We start from the raw sequence: 18,166 nt of genomic DNA, 5'->3' as shown, positions 1-18,166 counted from the left end.
AAACATTTAATTTAATTCAATTCAATGAACACTCCTTGGTTTCTCATACCTTTGGTGAGACCGGTGGAGGGAACGGATGGAATGTAGATGTCTGCCTTGGGCTGATGATGCTTTCCTCCCGGCAGGCTGGGGTTGCTCAGGCTGGAGCGGACCGACACAGAGGAGTCCCGCTTGCTGGGGGCAGGAGGACCAGTAGCACCAACAGGTGGTGGAGGGCCGGATTGCTGGAGGTCCTCGTGGACCGTCCCCATGGAGCCGGAAAAGGAGGACTGGAGACCGGTGGGGGGAGGGAAACTCTGGCTGGTGTTGGACAGGCGTTGGCTGTCACTGATGAACAAGATATATTAGAGAGTTGCTGGTGATGCTATGATGACATTGGTTGGCATCTTTAAAAACTCAAGTTTACCTAAACTTTATAAAAAGTTTTTCATTTCCTGCCGTAGTGTTTCAGATTGGAGACGGGGAAGAGGGAGCATGAGACAGAGATATGAGACGTAGATCTTCAGCAGATGCCACTGAGAATCCAATTCTCCTGCTTCCGGCAGGGAATCTTGCGCTTTGAGGCATTTTTTTCGAAAATCTCTCATTCTTCTACTTGAGTATGAATTTCTCCTTTTTCAGCAGTGTGTGTCTCCCACTTATGGTATATTTTCTCCTGCTTGAAATTAAGCTTTTTTCCACCAAACTGTAGTTTGTCCAGTATGTTAAAAAATAAGGTTAGATGGCACGAGATCGCACTGGACCTCAGCCGCAATGGACATTGTGCTTCGTGCTTGTATTTGTACATTATGTTTGCTATAATAATATCAAACAAATGGATTATGAAACTGCTTTACGTAATTCTATAATCTATACAAATGCCGTTCACCACACTTTCATACACTTATGGCCAAGAATCAGTGCTACTTACATTCCCTTCTTTGGACCCCTCTGTGTGGGAGGGTAGCTGTGACCCGCCCCTGGGTACGTGCCGGCCAGCTCAGACTGCTTGCTCTGGGTGCGGGGGAAGCTGTGGTTGGTTGGTGGGGGGTTGAAGGGGGGCTGAGTGGACATGCTTGGGAAGGAGCGCTGGGAGGGGGGAATGTCCCTCTGACCAGGCGGGGTCGGGCGCTGCTGGGAAGACCGGTAGCCATCAGGGATGCCCTTCACACTGTCCACCGGTGGGAGTTCACCAGACTGTTTTGGATGTGAAAGTAAACCAGGGTGATATATGTATCACTAATAAATCACTATCTATACCTATTGCATTACATGACTAGGACAAAGACAGGTTCATAAATCGTGCAATGCACCAAATCAGATTCAGTGGATTTAATAAAAAATGTTAAAACTGGACGAGGAAAAGAAAAATATATATATAATGCTAATAGATCTTGTTACATTTTTACTGTATTTAACACTAACATACATAATTTCCGGTTGTTGATCAAAGAAAAATAGCTATTCTAAACGTCCTCAAAGCATCAATGAATAAAAATGCACAGCTCCTATCATAGTTTAATTCAGCACATTGTCTCTCAATGAATTCAAATAATTCATTGACATAGATATAACTTTCATTCAAGGCAGCATTTGATTTTAACCAGGGGGGAGAAAAAGTTATATTTTCCTCAAAAAATTTTCTCACAATCAAAATTAATGGAAATAAAAGTTATCCATAGCATAAATGTCACATAAATGTTGACTTCAAAGTGGGGAAAAGTTATTCTATAATAAATGATTGGATAAAAGGATGAAAGCTAAAAAATGAACAAGACAAAGGACTGCATTACCTGTCTCCATGAACTACCCCCGTGCGAATGCCGCTTGTCGAGTGAGTTCTGCAGGCTCCCGGGTGGACTGCGGCCCTGGGAAGGGTGTTGGGATTTGTTGGGCGGGGAGTGGTGGGCTGGGTGGGGCTGGGGTTGGGAGTGGTGATTGTGTGGGTGTGAGTGGGGCTGGGCATGGGGTTTGGGTTGGGGGTGAGGTTGGTGTTGAGGTGGACCCAGGGGATGGGCCTGGCCCAGAGGGAGAGGCTGGTTGTTGTTGAGCACCCTCAAAGAGGTAGACTGGCCGGAGGATGTGCGGGAGTTGAAGCTACTCGGCAGAGAGTATGGCGATGCCGTAAACACCCTGTGGCAACAAATGTCACATATGAAAGATAAAATAATCCAGGCATCTAGATTTCAATATCAATAATCGTGTATAAAACCAATGTACCCTTACTTTAAAGCCTTACAATCGTGGCGAGTGGTTTGTGCGGCACGGAGACGAACGCAACATGCTGCCTCCCCCCATTCTGTATCAAATGTCGTGACACCAAATGAGAATAGCGCTGGCTCAATGGGTCAGCGAACACACGCTGGGATTAAAAATCACCTGACTCAAAATGGCTGTCCGAGCCACAAGAGCTTCTGATCAGTGCCAAATGGACGCACACTCACAGTGCGCATGCACATGAAGAGAAGCCAAAAGAGCCATGCGTCTTCTGGCCTCTCTCCTCCAATCACCGCAGCTCGCGGTCACAAAGTTTGTGTATGATACGTACACACACACACACACACACACGTGTCTCAGTGGCAGCACTGTCCCACACGTTTATGGATATGTAGCACTGCAGTCTGGCATTGCGCAATTGCAAGCACAAATTTCGTTCGTTCGGAAGAGTTACGTAATAATGTACCATTACGGGTGACAATCGTCCGACTTTAAAATGTCTATATTTATGCACAAATATTGCTGCTATGCATTGTCGAGTCAAGAGAAATTCAAATTTTGGTAATAACATGCATCGGGGGCCAGTGAGGAAAAGTTCAACAGGCAGCATCCCCAACGACATGAATAACATAGCTGTAAGAAGATGTGGTTAGATTGACCTCTGTTGCTTTATCGTCAAATGCTACTGCCACAGCTTTCTTATCATCTGTACATCTGACTCGCTTACATGTTCTGCAATTTGTGGCTTGCATCTCACAAATTTTTACCCCTGCTACCCTTATTATTACCCAAGCATTGTCATGTCAGCATCTTTACACATGGGTCACATGAAATCATTTGGATTTTTATAACTGTTTTTGTTTTTGTTTTTGGTTTTTGGTTTCTTGTTTTTTTGCTGTTGTTGTGTTTTTTGAGTGCTAAGTTTCACTGTACCTTTCCAGGTCTTCAAGCTTCTTCAAGAGTCTGTCATTCTCTCTCGCCACCACATCGTGGTCTCTCCTGGCCTTCTCCTTGACGGAGTGCAGGTCGGAGTTCTCTGATCGCAGCGTCTCGTTCTCCACCATGTACTCCTGAAGCATCTCATAGAGACTGTTGTCCGCAGCAGACTTGGCCGACACCGTAGGACTGGCAACAAGGGGCAACCAAGCAAGAATCATGAGAGTATAGAGTAATGTCATGGGTTCTGTCCCATCAGGAAACTCATTGATCATAAAACAAATGCACATAAATATATACAAATATGCGGCAAACTCACAAGCCCAATAAAACCAATTCTCGCTATCGCCAATGACGTAAAAAGTACCCGGATGTTGATTTAAGCGTCATTTACGGTGCATTATGGGATAGTCCGGTAGCAAAATCACTTCCGTTCGTACGCGCGTGATACGTGACTAATGCTATTTACACACACAGCCGACCGTATTCTACGTGTACTTCCTGTTTTCTCGACTTGAATTACAGCTTTAATATGATTTGAAATTTCTCAATTCTTACGAAATTGCTGTTAATACGACTATTGGTTGTTGCTGCGAAGCTGCCATGTGTTGTTCCCACGACAATAAATGAAAAAAATCTGCAGAAATAGGACCCTTACTGGCATGCGAGACGTGACGTGGCCGCGTGGGTGAAGTTTGCGGGTGACTCCACAGCGCAGTACGTGCACGCGTGACTTACTAGTAGTGGTAGTAGCACTAGCTAGGTAGTAGGACTAGTGCCTACGTACATTGTACGTACTGTACTTACTTGGAAGAAGTTGCTTCGGAGACGGGATAAGTTTGAGATCACTGTTCGTTCCCGATTGTGTTCGCGACATTTCGACAGAGAACAAATTAAAAAAAAAAGATGGGCATTCTATGACGATATCCGGGTGGGTGAATATTTTCCAGCATATTTTCAGCATATGCAGAGATGACTGATCTGTGATGTGCACATCGATCGCATGATCAAGCAGTACGCTGTAGGTCCTACCGGTATGTGTTAGCTTATGCGCTGCGTGCAAGTGGTGCATGCTAATGCAAGGCCGGCCGCCGACGAGGACTCGACTACAGTGTACGAGTATGACAGGCCTGGCCACTCGCTTGCTCGGGCGGTACAGCCACCTACTGTACTACTAGTACATTGTATTCCGTGGTCGGCGCGGCGCTATAGGTAAGGTACACTTACGCGCACGCTAGCGTTGTGCAAATTATGCTCCGCGCCGGAAGCTCCCTTGCTACCAAGTGCACTAAATCTTGACGAAAAAGCCACATCCGGGTACTTTTTACGTCATTGGCGATAGCGAGAATTGTCCACCCATCGGTATTACAGTTTTTACATTCATTCACAGTGTGACTTTCATGCACAAGAACCAAAACATGTGGTAGGATTTTTTTTTAATCATCTGTTAGTCTCAGTTCATAGGACACAAATAATGTTTGCAGGGGGAAGAAACTTCTGCTGTACATTGACATTTTCTTGTACACGTTGTCAAACTCAGTTTAACAGCTACAAACAATGTCTGGAGATGATAAAATGGCTTTAGTTCATCTATTTGAAACCATCTCAATGAGCTCTCACATATAAGCAAGTGCAGATTTGCAAATTTTTGAGAGGTAAATTACACTGTTTTCCATCAAAAGCTGGATGAGACCAGCTTACAATAAAGATAGATATTTAGTGCAATTTAATGAATTGACTGAGCACTGTATGTGTCAAAATGTATAGGAAATTGGTAATGCAAAAGAGCAAGGTGTATTATCACTCACATAATTCATATCAAAAGTGATAACACCGGTTCATAAAGACATTGATCTGTAATGAGGACTAGTCACATCTAAGTGAGACACACTTCTGTCTGGAATGACTTAATTTTGAAGAGAGGAATACGCTCTCTATCTCTAAACATGCTTCTAAGTAGATTATGGACACAACTACTCACTTATTCTGGCTTGGAACTTGGTCTTGCTGCTGGTGATAGTTCCCTTTTCCTCCTCCTCCTCCTCCTTCTCCTCCATGGGAACCTTCCAGGGGAGCTTCCCTCCTCTCAATCCTCGGCTCCTCCACCAATGTCCTTCCGTTGGGCACTGGAGTCAGCTCTCCATCAGGCGGGGGCTCCCCGGGACCAAAACCAGCCTCGCCCAAGTCGTTTCCATTGGCGATGGGGGGCCGCAGGGATGGCTGGGCGGTGCCAGGAAACTCCAGCCGCTGCCGCAGGTACTGGTTCTCCGACCTCAAGAGGCGCACCTCGCGCTTCAGGCTGGAGATCAGCTTCTCACGCGGGTCCTGTGATAGGATTTCCATTGGGATACATATCAGCAGGTCTATATTTCATTCCATTTTGTTATGGTACATACACTTGTGACTTGATATTGGCTACAGCTGAAGATTGACCAGCAATGGGCAAGAATCCTATCCCAAAGGATTCTTTCTCTTTTAGCTATGAAGAGCTACAATAAACGGTTTGCTTGGTATGTTTCTGTCATGGGTGACAGTTCTTGACTTCCATGACACATTTGAAAAAATAAATGTTTTATAATTTTGTTCAACAAAAATTCTACATGTAAGAAAATGGCATTATGCCAATATGGTGCAATCTATCTTCAACCTGCATTCAATAAAGCTAAAAATGTGCCTTTTCTGTGACAAGCACCATGTAGGGTATGCACTCCTCTCATACTGAAATGTTGGGATAGTAATGTATCTGTTGTCTTTAATGTATTTGTGGCCTATCTTACCATCCTGACAACAGGCTTGTTCTTGATTCTCCTTGCTCTGTTGGCATATCTCAGGGTGTTGAGGGACTCCGAGAGGCAGTATGATGAGGGCGAGATACACGCAATCTGGGAAATGAAATGAAGTACAGATACAGAAAAATGAAACATACACACACCTAGAAAGTTTAAAGTCAACGACTTAAGAAAGACTGGTGATCAATTCTTGTGCTGAATTATTGACATTCTGATAAGTATAGCACATCAGAACTGATCACCAGTCGCTTGTAAGTCATTCATAACTTTCTGAACAGCTTTATGAAACACACCCCCGAGGTTCAATAAACTTTCCCCCTCTCTAGAAAGGTGACCTGATACTCCCTTGGTTATTATCACTTCAAGATTTTTCATTCAGCAATTTAGTTACTATGATGTGTGAGTGTATCAGACACCTATTCCCTCATATCGGCATTGTGTTTTGGAAACTAATCACACTTTTAGAAGAAAACAGGGCCCCATTTCATAAAACTTGTTATCAGTGACAAGTTTTTATAGTTGTTATAAGCTACTGAAATCCTTGCATCTGATTGGCTGAGAGAAAATTTGTTATAGAAATATGGCAGTTGTCACCGATAACAAGTTTTATGAAATGGGACCCAGATATAGCAAGGCAAGTGCCAAATTGTGTCTCGCCCATTCGCGTACAAGGAATTAATATTTTTTATAACTCCCAGAAATTAATTGACCTGCTTATAACCTTTGACCTTGTGGTGACCTTCAACACCCCAAGGGACATTTACCATCCAAGTTTGGTCACAAACGGACAAAGGGATCAAAAGTAATGAGCCATAATCGAAACATGCCATAAAAACATAACATTGGGCCCTAAAAATTTGTTGACCCCTTTCTGTGACCTTTGACCTTGTGATGACCTTTAACTCCCCAAGGGACATCTACCATCCAAGTTTGGTCACAAACGGACATAGGGATCAAAAGTTATGAGCCACAATCAAAATGCGCCCTAAAAACATAACATTGGGCCCTAAAAGTTTGTTGACCCCTGTCTGTGACCTTTGACCTTGTGACGACCTTCACCTCCCCAAGGGACGTAAACGGACAAAGGGATCAAAAGTTATGAGCCATAAACGAAATGCGCCCTAAAAACTTAACATTGGGCCCTAAAAGTTCGTTGACCCGTCTGTGACCTTTGACCTTGTGGTTACCTTCAACTTCCCAAGAGACATCTACCATCACCCAAGTTTGATTGCCACTGTAGCAACATGTGCTGAGTTACGTGTGATAAGAGAGTCTTGCAAGTAAACTTTAACGTATGACCTCAAATGACCTTTGACCTTATCATGTGACCTCTTACGGCACCATAACATGAAGGTACCCCTAGTGCATCCATCACCCAAGTTTGATTGCCATTGTAGCAACATGTGTCGAGTTACGTGTGATAAGAGAGTCTTGCAAGTAAACTTTAACGTTGTTATGACCTCAAATGACCTTTGACCTTATCCTGTGACCTCCAACGGCACCATAACATGAAGGTACCCCCAGTGCATCTATGACCCAAGTTAGGTTGTAATCCAAGCAACTTATGTGAAGTTATTTGTCAAAAGATAGTCTTGCAGGTAAACTTTAACATAGAAAAGAGAGTCTTGCACATACTCTTTAATATATGACCTCAAATGACCTTTGACATCATCACATGACCTCCGACAACACCATAACATGTAGATACCCCTAGTGCTTCTATCACCCAAGTTTGGCTGCCATTGCTGTAACAGTTGCCAAGTTATGCATCATAAGAGAGTCTTGCAGGTAAACTTTAACATTTGTGACGGACAACGGACGGACGACGGACGGACGACGGACGGACAACATTTAGATCCCTTAGTCTCGCCTTCACCTCTGGTGGGCGAGACAAAAATGGAGAATGTTGCCATAGAAAGCATGATTATACACATACATGTACAACCTTATACAATCAGATGTTTTCCCAAGTTAAAATTCAAATCAATTTACAATCATGGAAGGCTCTTCCCCTACTTTGGGCATGGCTCTCATTCAATGTAATGCTCCACACATGCAATGAAATGCCCAACACACAGAGAAATTCACTGATCACCTAAACAATCATTTGCTTTGAGCAACATCAACACAAGTTATGTCAACCTGGACTTCCAAATGACATGGCACACTATGAGTGACAGAATAGACATTGCGGCACAATTCCTACCATTAATGTGATCCCTGAGCCACCCAGACTGTCGGCTAGGAGCTTGGTGAGTTTGCTGTCTCGATACGGGATGTGACCGGATCGTTTCCTGAGATCACTTAGCGATGATATGCAATTACCTATTTGGTAAGAAAAAAACACAACAAAACTGATTAAATCACTTTTCTTTCCTTTTACAAATCAAGACATATAAGGCAAGATATAATATCATTAAAAAGAACAACCCATCAGCGTAGATGTATTGCAAAAAAAAAAAAAAAAAAAAAAGTCTTTATGAATGTGGAAGCATCAAAGCCTGGGTAGGTACATTTCCTGGAATGAAGGTAATGAAGGCAAGAAGGGAAGACGGAAGAGGATGAGTGGGATCAAGGCAGACAGAATAGAACTCAAGAAAGTTGTTTGCATCACACACATATACACAAGTGGCCTATTGTAAATGCTTGCTGCTCTCTTCTAGGACACCTTACAGAGTAGTTGGATCGAATATGGGAATCCAAGTACTGTAAAAGTGGAAATTTTGGCGATGTGGAAATTTCCGCGCATTTTGTGCAACCAGACGCTAGCGCGAAAATAAAAGCATGCAAATATTTTTGCATGTCATATGTTCCAGTAGTTAATGTCCTGATTCCGCGGAATTAAAAACATGCGTAATCCATCTTACCCAGCCGAGAGCAAAAAAATACTCACGTGTAAATATCCACTTTTACAGTATATGTGCAAAGATCTCTCTGAACCTGATGTATGTTCCAAAACAGTGACAGAGCAACAAGAGCCCAAAATATTTGGTGACTTGTCTCATCGCACACTGTACTACATTCATCTGTTGAGAATGAGAAGGGCGTTAAGTTGTCTCGAACACTATGGGTTTAGTGGCAACTTAACGCCCGCATCATTCTCAACCGATGCATTCATGTACCTTGGTGGATGATATTTATGTCCCCTCTACCTAACCAGCTGAATCCAGTCCCCCAACCCTCCCCTCCCCCCAACTGATAAGTCTGCAAAGGAAAAAACAACACTGGATGCTAGGAGGGTGCTAAAAACATGCATGCCTACAAAAGCTACATTCTTAAGATACAAACAAGTACAGCACATATTTGCAAGGAGCAAAGTAAAGTACATTACATCTATGTAGCACTTGGGATATAGCGCTTATTAGAAAAGATTTTAAGTGGTTTATGAAATATGCCTATACACATATTTACTTAACTACAATGAACTTGATGATACTATATACTACAATACAATAAAGATGCACCACACAATAAGTGACATAGAATGCAGCTATAAAATGCTCATAACAACATGAACAAGCATAAAACATCATAATTACTTATACTGCAAATAACTTTAAAAAAAATGATAATCAGTCAGGGCAGTTTACAAGAAATGCTTCTGACGGGATATGAATTCAAGTGAAATGGAATTATGGATACTAATTGTGACTACTTATGATATATAGAAAGGCTAAAAAAGCCTTACCCAGTGTGAGTAGGCTTTTGTTGATGTTTGTCGTCTCAGAGAGGAGCTCTGCGGTGGATCCCAGCTCCTTAACCTTCTCGCTCCCAGCGAGGTCCACAAAGCTCAGCTTGCCGTGCTTTGTGATGTACAGATCACCATCATCGGGGTCGGGCTGTCATGCGTGACACCAAGAAAGAGATTAAACCGGATGATTAATGGCAATGCTGGAAATTACACTTGGGGCATTAAGTGCTCAATGGAGGTCTTTCTGCAGCATTCAGTGCAAAGGCTGAGCACAGCATTTATCATCTGATGTACACGCATGATCATCTACATATAGGTTTGAACAGATCACTGGGTACCTTCATACTGCACCACTTGTTTTAGTTTTTGTTTTGGATTGTACTGTGTTGTTGTAATGCTACTTTAATAGGGGTGTGGTACCCTGACACGTTAATGGATAAATATTTGCTCACTGGGTGTTTAATGGCACTTGTAGCTTTTAAGACTTCTCTAATGAGCCTAAGCTGAAAAAAAAAAAAAAATCCAAAGAAGTACCAATACACTTTTATGTAGGTACACATGTTAGATGGCATAACGGATATCTACAAAAATAAAGTGATATCTGAAAACAACTCTCTCTACATTCTAGCTGCTAATTAGAGGTCATCAACTTTCAACAACACATTACTCCTGGAAGTAGAAAGAAAATAAATTATGTTAAACTGTGTACAGTATGTTTCAAGTAGAGCACTAATACCATGATGAAAATGGAAAAGCAAAACAAAACAAACAATCATCAAAATTAGAAATGCTGGGGGAGGAGGGAGGAAACCCCCCAAACAAAAAGGCAAATTCAGCAAGCACTCACCAGCTCAGTGTCTATGTTTATTGTCATGATGGTATGACTCCGACTGGAATGCTCATTCACATTGTTGGTCGCTATCGCCTTCTGACTCATCCCTGCCAAAGAAGAGAAAGATGGAAAGAGAAATGAAAATGTACATCAGTGTCTTACAACCACTGCAAAGTTCACAGAACGTCTTTCCGTATTTGATTATTATTAACATGACAACACACCTTTCACAGGATTCTTGTGATCTCCGACACCAGTAATAAATATGAACACTGGTTTAATGACTACTGATGAAATACTGAAACATTCAAAGTCAGATGAGGGAAAAAAAGAAAGAAAGAAAGATAAATACATCAAGGCCCTGGAAGTTGATCTTTCCATATGTGGAAGCAGATCCTATACCGATAAGCTACATGCAATATCATGGAAGAATCAGAGTTTGAAACCAATTATTCCATTTTTGTTTTTTAGAATACCTGTGTTTGATTACCAGAATTGCATTGCATTGAAACAACCCACATTCCAATGAATAAACAATGTTGTAGGCCCAACATAGATATATAGATTATATACAGATGCACACATACATACATACATGTATATGCATAGAAGCAGTGAGTATGCATAAAGATAATACATAAATTGAATGCATGCATACAAATGCTGATAGGTAGATACAATAGGCAGAGAAAAAGCGATAGACATTAGAGTGAATAGATAGACAGATTTGCAAGCAAATATACAGCCGAATATTCATCATCAATCACAGCAAATCATTTCACATTATGCAAACACACTCACACACACACACACAAACAAACACACACACACACACACACACACACACACACACACACTATAACCACTTGACAAGCAAGCTAGTACTCACCTTCTTCTAAGACTGCCAACATGTCATCCAGTATTTCACACTCCACCACAAACAGGTTTTCCACATAGAAACCTTTATCCTTGGACCACCTCACCTGCAGGGAGTCCCTTCCCGTCAAGTTTAGAAGATCTTTGACCTGGAAGTAAAAATAAAGCCAAGTTTAGAAGGTCTTTGACCTGGAAGTACAACATGAAGCCAAGTTAAGAAGATCTTTGACCTGGAAGTACAACATGAAGCCATCAAAGAAGATTGTTTGCTTTTGAATGAGGGACTCCCCCTACTCAAATGATGAACAGTAATATACTGGTATACTTACAGTATTTCTTGATAGTGGCCACTGCCACTACAATCACGTATGTGGGTATCACTTGAGTTTAAATTGAAAATATACACATTTCATTCAATTTCACTCTTTTATTTATTTTTTTATTTTTATTTAAAGCTCCATACTATCACATGCAGGAGAAGCTTCAAATTTCACTCCATTGCTTATATTGGAGAAAAAAAAGTTGATGGAAATGGTCAACTTCATTAAATCTGCTCAAAATCAGAGAAAAATAAACCATAATTTAATGCCAGTTTGAGAGAGAAAAACATGAACTTCATCAACTGCGTTGCTGATTCAAAAATCTCTTTAGGTTTGGTAATAAAGGGGCTTTTCACAACTTTGCAGCTTAAACAATTACATAGAAAACTGAAGCCTAAAATAAGAATTTTTTTCCTCCACTTTATTATAAAACTATTAAATGGCATACATAGTGAACATCATGATAAAAAGACACCGCACCACACGACAGTACATGTGATTAATGGGATTTGACAGATTGTAGCATCACTCAATTCAATGGAATTACGGCGAATGAATGAATCTGTTTTTTTTCATTTGGAGCGTGCACAGTCAGATGTGCCTGCACAATTAAATCAAAATTTCATGGTGACATGACTGAGCATGACGTCCTGGCATTTCATCTGCTAGCTCATCACATGGATTTCTTGCCATACATCACTTAATTGACTAGGGCAAACTCATAAATTTGCAAGGTCACAAGAAATATCCCAACATCCTCTTCATGCACTTTGTGTGCAAACACACTGGACTGTTGGCATAAATCATATCATATCCATATATCGAATCCATACACATCCATCTGATATCCATTATCAGAAAAACAGCATACTACAGTAACCTCTAAAGATACCAACACATTTGCCCTGTATTTCTTCCAGGCTTTCTTTTTCAATTGCTGATGTTTAGAATTTCAGCTCAAGATATACTGGCAATTTAACTTGAATGACCATTTCTGCAGATGAGATCTTATCATCATCCATAAAGTTATGTCACGACAACCTTTTCATCATCTAAACAAATAAAATGGAGAGGGCAGAAAAAGAAAAGAGAGATTTAATACCTAATACATTGTCTCACTTTATAGCCTGAGAGAAATTTTAAAAAGTACATTTGTACCATAATCACAGTTTAATTCCTGATATCAATTCAAGACATAACGGTAGACAGCGCACACTTTCTAGACCTGTGCCTGGTAGGCATGTGAAATGTGTAAAAACAACAACAAACAAGCAAACAAAAAACAAACAAGGAAAAGTAGAAATTACGCGGTGCGTAATATATGTCCCCGCCGGAAGTAGCATTTTTTAGCAAAATGTACAATATACAAATTTGTAGGTCAAAAATCAAGGTCAAAGAAGTCAAAGGTCAAAATTCTGTGTAGAAGTTTTGAAGCGCTCACCTAGTGCCATCACATAAAGCAAACGGAATCAAAATCGGGTAAGAAATGGCGAAGGAGTAGCATTTTGTAGCAAAATGTACAAAAAATGTAGGTCAAAAATTAAAGTCAAAGGTCAAAGAAGTCAAAGGTCAAAATTCTGTGTACAAGTTTTGAAGCCCTCACCTAGTGCCATCACATAAAGCAAACAGAATCGAAATCGGGTAAGAAATGGCGAAGGAGTAGCATTTTGTAGCAAAATGTACAAAACAGGTCAAAAATCAAGGTCAAAGGTCAAAGAAGTCAAAGGTCAAAATTCTGTGTAGAAGTTTTGAAGCGCTCACCTAGTGCCATCACATAAAGCAAACGGAATCGAAATCGGGTAAGAAATGGCGAAGGAGTAGCATTTTTTAGCAAAATGTACAATACAGGTCAAAAATCAAGGTCAAAGGTCAAAGAAGTCAAAGGTCAAAATTCTGTATAGAAGTTTTGAAGCCCTCACCTAGTGCCATCACATAAAGCAAACGGAATCGAAATCGGGTTAGAAATGGCGAAGGAGTAGCATTTTGTAGCAAAATGTACAATATAGGTCAAAGGTCAAGGTCAAAGGTCACGACTGAAATTCTGTGTAGAAGTTTCAGAGCTCCCATGTAGTGCTATCATATAAAGCAAACACAATCAAAATTGGCTCATAAATGACAGAGAAGTAGCAAATTGAAGATTTTAATCACACACGGACGCACACACGGACGGACACACGGACGCACGGACGCACGGACGGACGCACGGATGGACACACGGACACACACACGTACGGAGCCCGTTTCATAGTCCCCTGCTCGAACTCGTTCGGCGGGGACAACAAACACCAAACAATGAAATTTAAATAGTTCAGTTTTAACAATTTAAAGTCTAAAAATTTATGATAATGAAAAAAAAAAATCACAGTGTCAGTACGTACAATACTTCTACAATTCTATTTGTCCGATTTCACTTTATTCGTCAAAGTCACCTGGAACATACTGTGGAATATTGCACTGTACTGTAGGTCTCTAGACATCGCTAAAACAACATCCTGGTTGATGTTGTCTTGTGCATTTCAGTAGTTTTATTACTCTACACTTGGGGTCATTAAGGTCAAACACTTCTATATCCTCTATAATGCACATTTGCTGAAGAGGTTTTCCCCTGTTGAGTCTACCAGCTGATAAACTGGAGCAAAGTAGAGATTTATAGAGTGTAGCATACCATGTGCAGTACTGTGGGACTAAGGACAATAGGAGAGTAAATATTGTCCCACCAGATTTAAGTTTCCCTCAAGTAAACTAGCCGGCATACAAATAATAGCTATTGCCGAGAGCTACTACACCAAGGTTGTACAAAGTCTTGCTACCTCCCAGTCAACTATAGGCAGACACTTCACAGCTCTCTTATCCCGTAATTGATATGTTTGCCAAGCAAATTTGCTGATGCCTCCTAACTGTAAAAAAAGTGATGGAGCTTTTGACAAACAGAGCCGGTACTCAGGGTCTCTCCCAAAGAATGTTCAACAAACATTAACACATCTTGTCTGTCAATGAAGGCACACATTATTACTTTTTAGAAAAGGGTTGTGTATCATTCTTTGTCAATTTGATTAAACATTACCATGCCTGAGTGCCAATCAGACTGCAACCATAAAGAAACACAAAGTCATGACAATTGCTGTTACAATATTCTCTTCCATTCGGATTACACAAATTTTGTGGAAAATTACATAAACTGTCCTCTAGTTTACTGTGATTGTGAAATTCATCACTCCTACTGATTTTAAAGTCCTCTTTCTGATTTATGCTTGGTCACTCTAGTTTACACAAATATGAATTTTATAAGGTCAGGATCAAATTGTTTGAAACCCATCACTCACTGCTTTCATAACACGTTTCTTTATTATTTCTTTTTAAAATTCTTTTAAATGCAAAATGCACTCCCCATGAAAAGCAGTGAGTGAAATCTACATATTTCCAAACGATTTTAAACAGTAGGTATATATGGGTCTTCGAGCTAGAATTTCCTGCCTTTTGACAACTGCACGACTGGCCTTGTACTAAAGTGGAAGCCACAACAAAAGGAAAGAAGAAAAAAACTCTCTACGTCAAAGTTCAGTGCCAAGTTTGAATCTCCTTGCATGAATACAGTGCCCCTGGAGCATGTGGGAAGTCTATTCATGGAGACTTTGGGGGATTAGCTACCATTCAATTGCCATTTTTTCCTGAATCAAGCTTTTGTTGGCATACATGGCCAATTAGGCCTGACAAAAGATGGGGCCAGGCAGTCATGCTTAGAGGCATGCTCCTGGGTAGGGAGGCGTGAAGGTTGTTTTCATGCTGCCATGGCAACCAGCCCAGCCTCTTTTTTTTTTTTTCTAGGTTTTCTTTTAGAAACTGGAGCACGCGTACACCTGACGCCTTTGCTGTGAGTTCCACACACCCCTGGCATCACAATGCAAAGAGGACAACGACTTACCTCTACCTCTACTTTTAAAATCAAACCCATAGCAAAAGCTGTTGAATATCTGCCAACCATTTACTTGCCAGAAATTTAAATTGGCTGAAACACAACTGAACTTATGAAATAGACCTTCACTTTATATTGGAACTGTTTGAATGTTGCACAGTTGTGCTTTGTTTTGTTTGTTTTCTGCTGCCTTCCATTTTTTATATTTCTTCTTCTTATTTTTTTTTTCAAATGATTCACTCTTGGCATCAAAAGATCAAAAGATCCCCCAAGAAAGAATACCAAATAAAGAACAAAAGGATATTGGTTTACATACTGGCATACACCAACACAGATACGTGATACGATAAAAAGACTTAATTATGCATATAAGCACTATTCAAATGGTCACACACACACACACACAAACGTCTGTGTACATAAATAAGATAAAAGACAACACCTGCGAGTGAAAGAAGTGATTGTCATCTTACCTGTTCATTGTAGATCTCGAGGTAGGATGAGCGTAGAGAGAAGGACATCTTAGGCTTGAGTCTGATCATGTCAAAGAGGTAGGCCAAGGAACGTTGGATAAGACCTGACATACTCTCTGCCTGTAAGTGGGATCTCACCTCCTGAAAGACAATTTGAAATATATAAAAATACATTTTCTTTAATTTCATTCCTTAATTATTCTAAGGAATGAAATTACAGAAAATATATTTATATACTGAAGGGAAACATGTGACAAGTCGATGTTTGCAGAAGTGTCTGACATGAGCATTATATCATTTTGCTGAGCCTGAATCCTGAAACTTTAATTACATTAAATGGCTGATGAAGAGGGTAACTGCCAAAACTCTGCAAGATTCTGACAAAATATGGATCAATGCCTTGACATCAAAGCCCTCTCACATATCAAAATCATTGTTTTCATCAATGTATTTTCACTAACTACACATACATTTTTCTCTGGTCTTGTGTAAGAATGGTGAACTACTGGTGTTGAAAACCAGGTGGGCAAAATCTGTTCAAGTCACTGCTTACCGCTCTCGGCGGGCCCGTGATGGTGTAGGTCTTGCCGGAGCCTGTCTGACCGTAGGCGAAAGCTGTGCAGGCGTAGCCCTCCACAGCCATGTCCACCATCTTCTTGATACCACACTCCTCCAGCACATCCTGCTGCGTGGCCTCGCCCGGGAACACATGGTTGAAGGTGAACTGTTTGTTCTTGTCTCCTTCAATCTGCAAAGGTTCCAGATATAGAATTCCTTGGCTAAGTTTAACCATCAATTGTGCCAATGAGTCAAATGTGCAAAAATTTTAAATGCATGCATAATGAACCAGAAATCAGTGTGGTACATAGAGGGTTACGCGATGACCAACAGCATCATTGTCATTGACTTCAACAGAGTCTGTATTGTGAAGAGACCAGGTATCAAGAAGGTTAGCGTTACTTGGAATATATTCAGGAATTCCCTGTAATGCTTTGAAAATGCTCACATGACAGGCTTTTGAGAGCAGTCTGATTCAGTGAAGAATATTGAGCGGTTATTACGACTTCTTTCAGTCAACCTCCTCGTCTATGCACAGGATTTGTTACAGAATTCAATTTGCTGCACATATGGGCTAACGGGCAACTCTATTCTAGCAGGCCTGCATTGGTCATGGTTTCCGCAAGTACAGCAGTGGGCAGCAAATGAATCTATTGATTCAATTGAAGAACTATAATCATGGGTTTCCTTTGATTGCTATCAAAGCACTCTACACTGTTGTGTTGTTGTTTGTTTTTTTTTGTATCTTGATAGGTACAATGTATGTTGAGTGAGAGACTGGTACGCCATGCTGCACCCAGGGTGTGTAATGAATCAAAGACAAAATGTGTAAAAACATAAACAAATCTATAATCTAACCCAACAATGTATTGTCACAACAGTGTGAAGTTTAAATCCTGTTTACATTGCAAACTGGTTTGTCTCTGCTCTACATATTGACACAGTGTTAAATATTGTCAAATATCAATCATTGGTTATGTCAAAAACATGTTCATCCTTCCCAGGTTTGCATTTAGTTTGCTGTCCTTTATAAAAGGTGTTTTCCGACATTTCAATGCAGAGCTCAAGATTTTGTCAAATAATTCTGTAATGTGTACAAGGAAATGCTTGATCCTTTAATCATCCACAATATGTCATACTTCAATGATGAAATGATGTGTTTCATGAAATACAGACACGGAAAATGTAGCTCATAACAATGAGATATATATGGTACATATCATACACTTTCCTGTACCTACAAACTGTACAAAACATTCAGAGGAGAAATCTGAACTTCTTGTAGGAGTACATAACCTTCTAATTTTCAATCATATATTCATCAATAATACTCCATTATCATGTTTCCTCATCTAGCCTTTTTCTAGCCTCAGCATGAAGTCAGGCTCCCATAATCAGTAAAGTTCAGTTTTGCTACTTATACTGTTTTGTATTGGTATTAAAATATAAGTACAGGCTATTCAAAATTCAAATTTCCATAACACACTAAGAAAGACAAAAAAACACTGTCCTCTTTGGGATGATTTGGTATTTAAAGCAGCAGTTAGGTAATTTATGACTTGATGATACTGTACATCAGGAA

General features: G+C 40.5%; 1 protein-coding gene across 1 annotated transcript in view; it reads right to left on the bottom strand.

Annotated features, from left to right (window-relative positions):
• The window catches only part of LOC140227918 (uncharacterized), a 42,349-nt gene that overhangs the window by 2,388 nt on the left and 21,795 nt on the right, over positions 1-18,166 (bottom strand). Inside the window, exons 5-17 of the mRNA XM_072308300.1 lie at positions 16,580-16,774; positions 16,027-16,164; positions 11,334-11,469; positions 10,460-10,551; positions 9,610-9,760; positions 8,128-8,246; positions 5,910-6,014; positions 5,114-5,457; positions 3,130-3,321; positions 1,985-2,112; positions 1,773-1,888; positions 911-1,176; positions 50-327 (exon numbers count right to left, since the gene is read on the bottom strand). Of these exons, the coding sequence (XP_072164401.1) occupies positions 50-327; positions 911-1,176; positions 1,773-1,888; positions 1,985-2,112; positions 3,130-3,321; positions 5,114-5,457; positions 5,910-6,014; positions 8,128-8,246; positions 9,610-9,760; positions 10,460-10,551; positions 11,334-11,469; positions 16,027-16,164; positions 16,580-16,774 (2,260 nt within the window). The remainder of the gene's footprint in view (positions 1-49; positions 328-910; positions 1,177-1,772; positions 1,889-1,984; positions 2,113-3,129; positions 3,322-5,113; positions 5,458-5,909; positions 6,015-8,127; positions 8,247-9,609; positions 9,761-10,459; positions 10,552-11,333; positions 11,470-16,026; positions 16,165-16,579; positions 16,775-18,166) is intronic.

The sequence above is a fragment of the Diadema setosum genome, chromosome 4 (genome assembly GCF_964275005.1).
Source record: "Diadema setosum chromosome 4, eeDiaSeto1, whole genome shotgun sequence".
In the NCBI taxonomy this organism is placed as follows: domain Eukaryota; kingdom Metazoa; phylum Echinodermata; class Echinoidea; order Diadematoida; family Diadematidae; genus Diadema; species Diadema setosum.
This window is presented reverse-complemented; position numbering and strand designations above follow the sequence as displayed.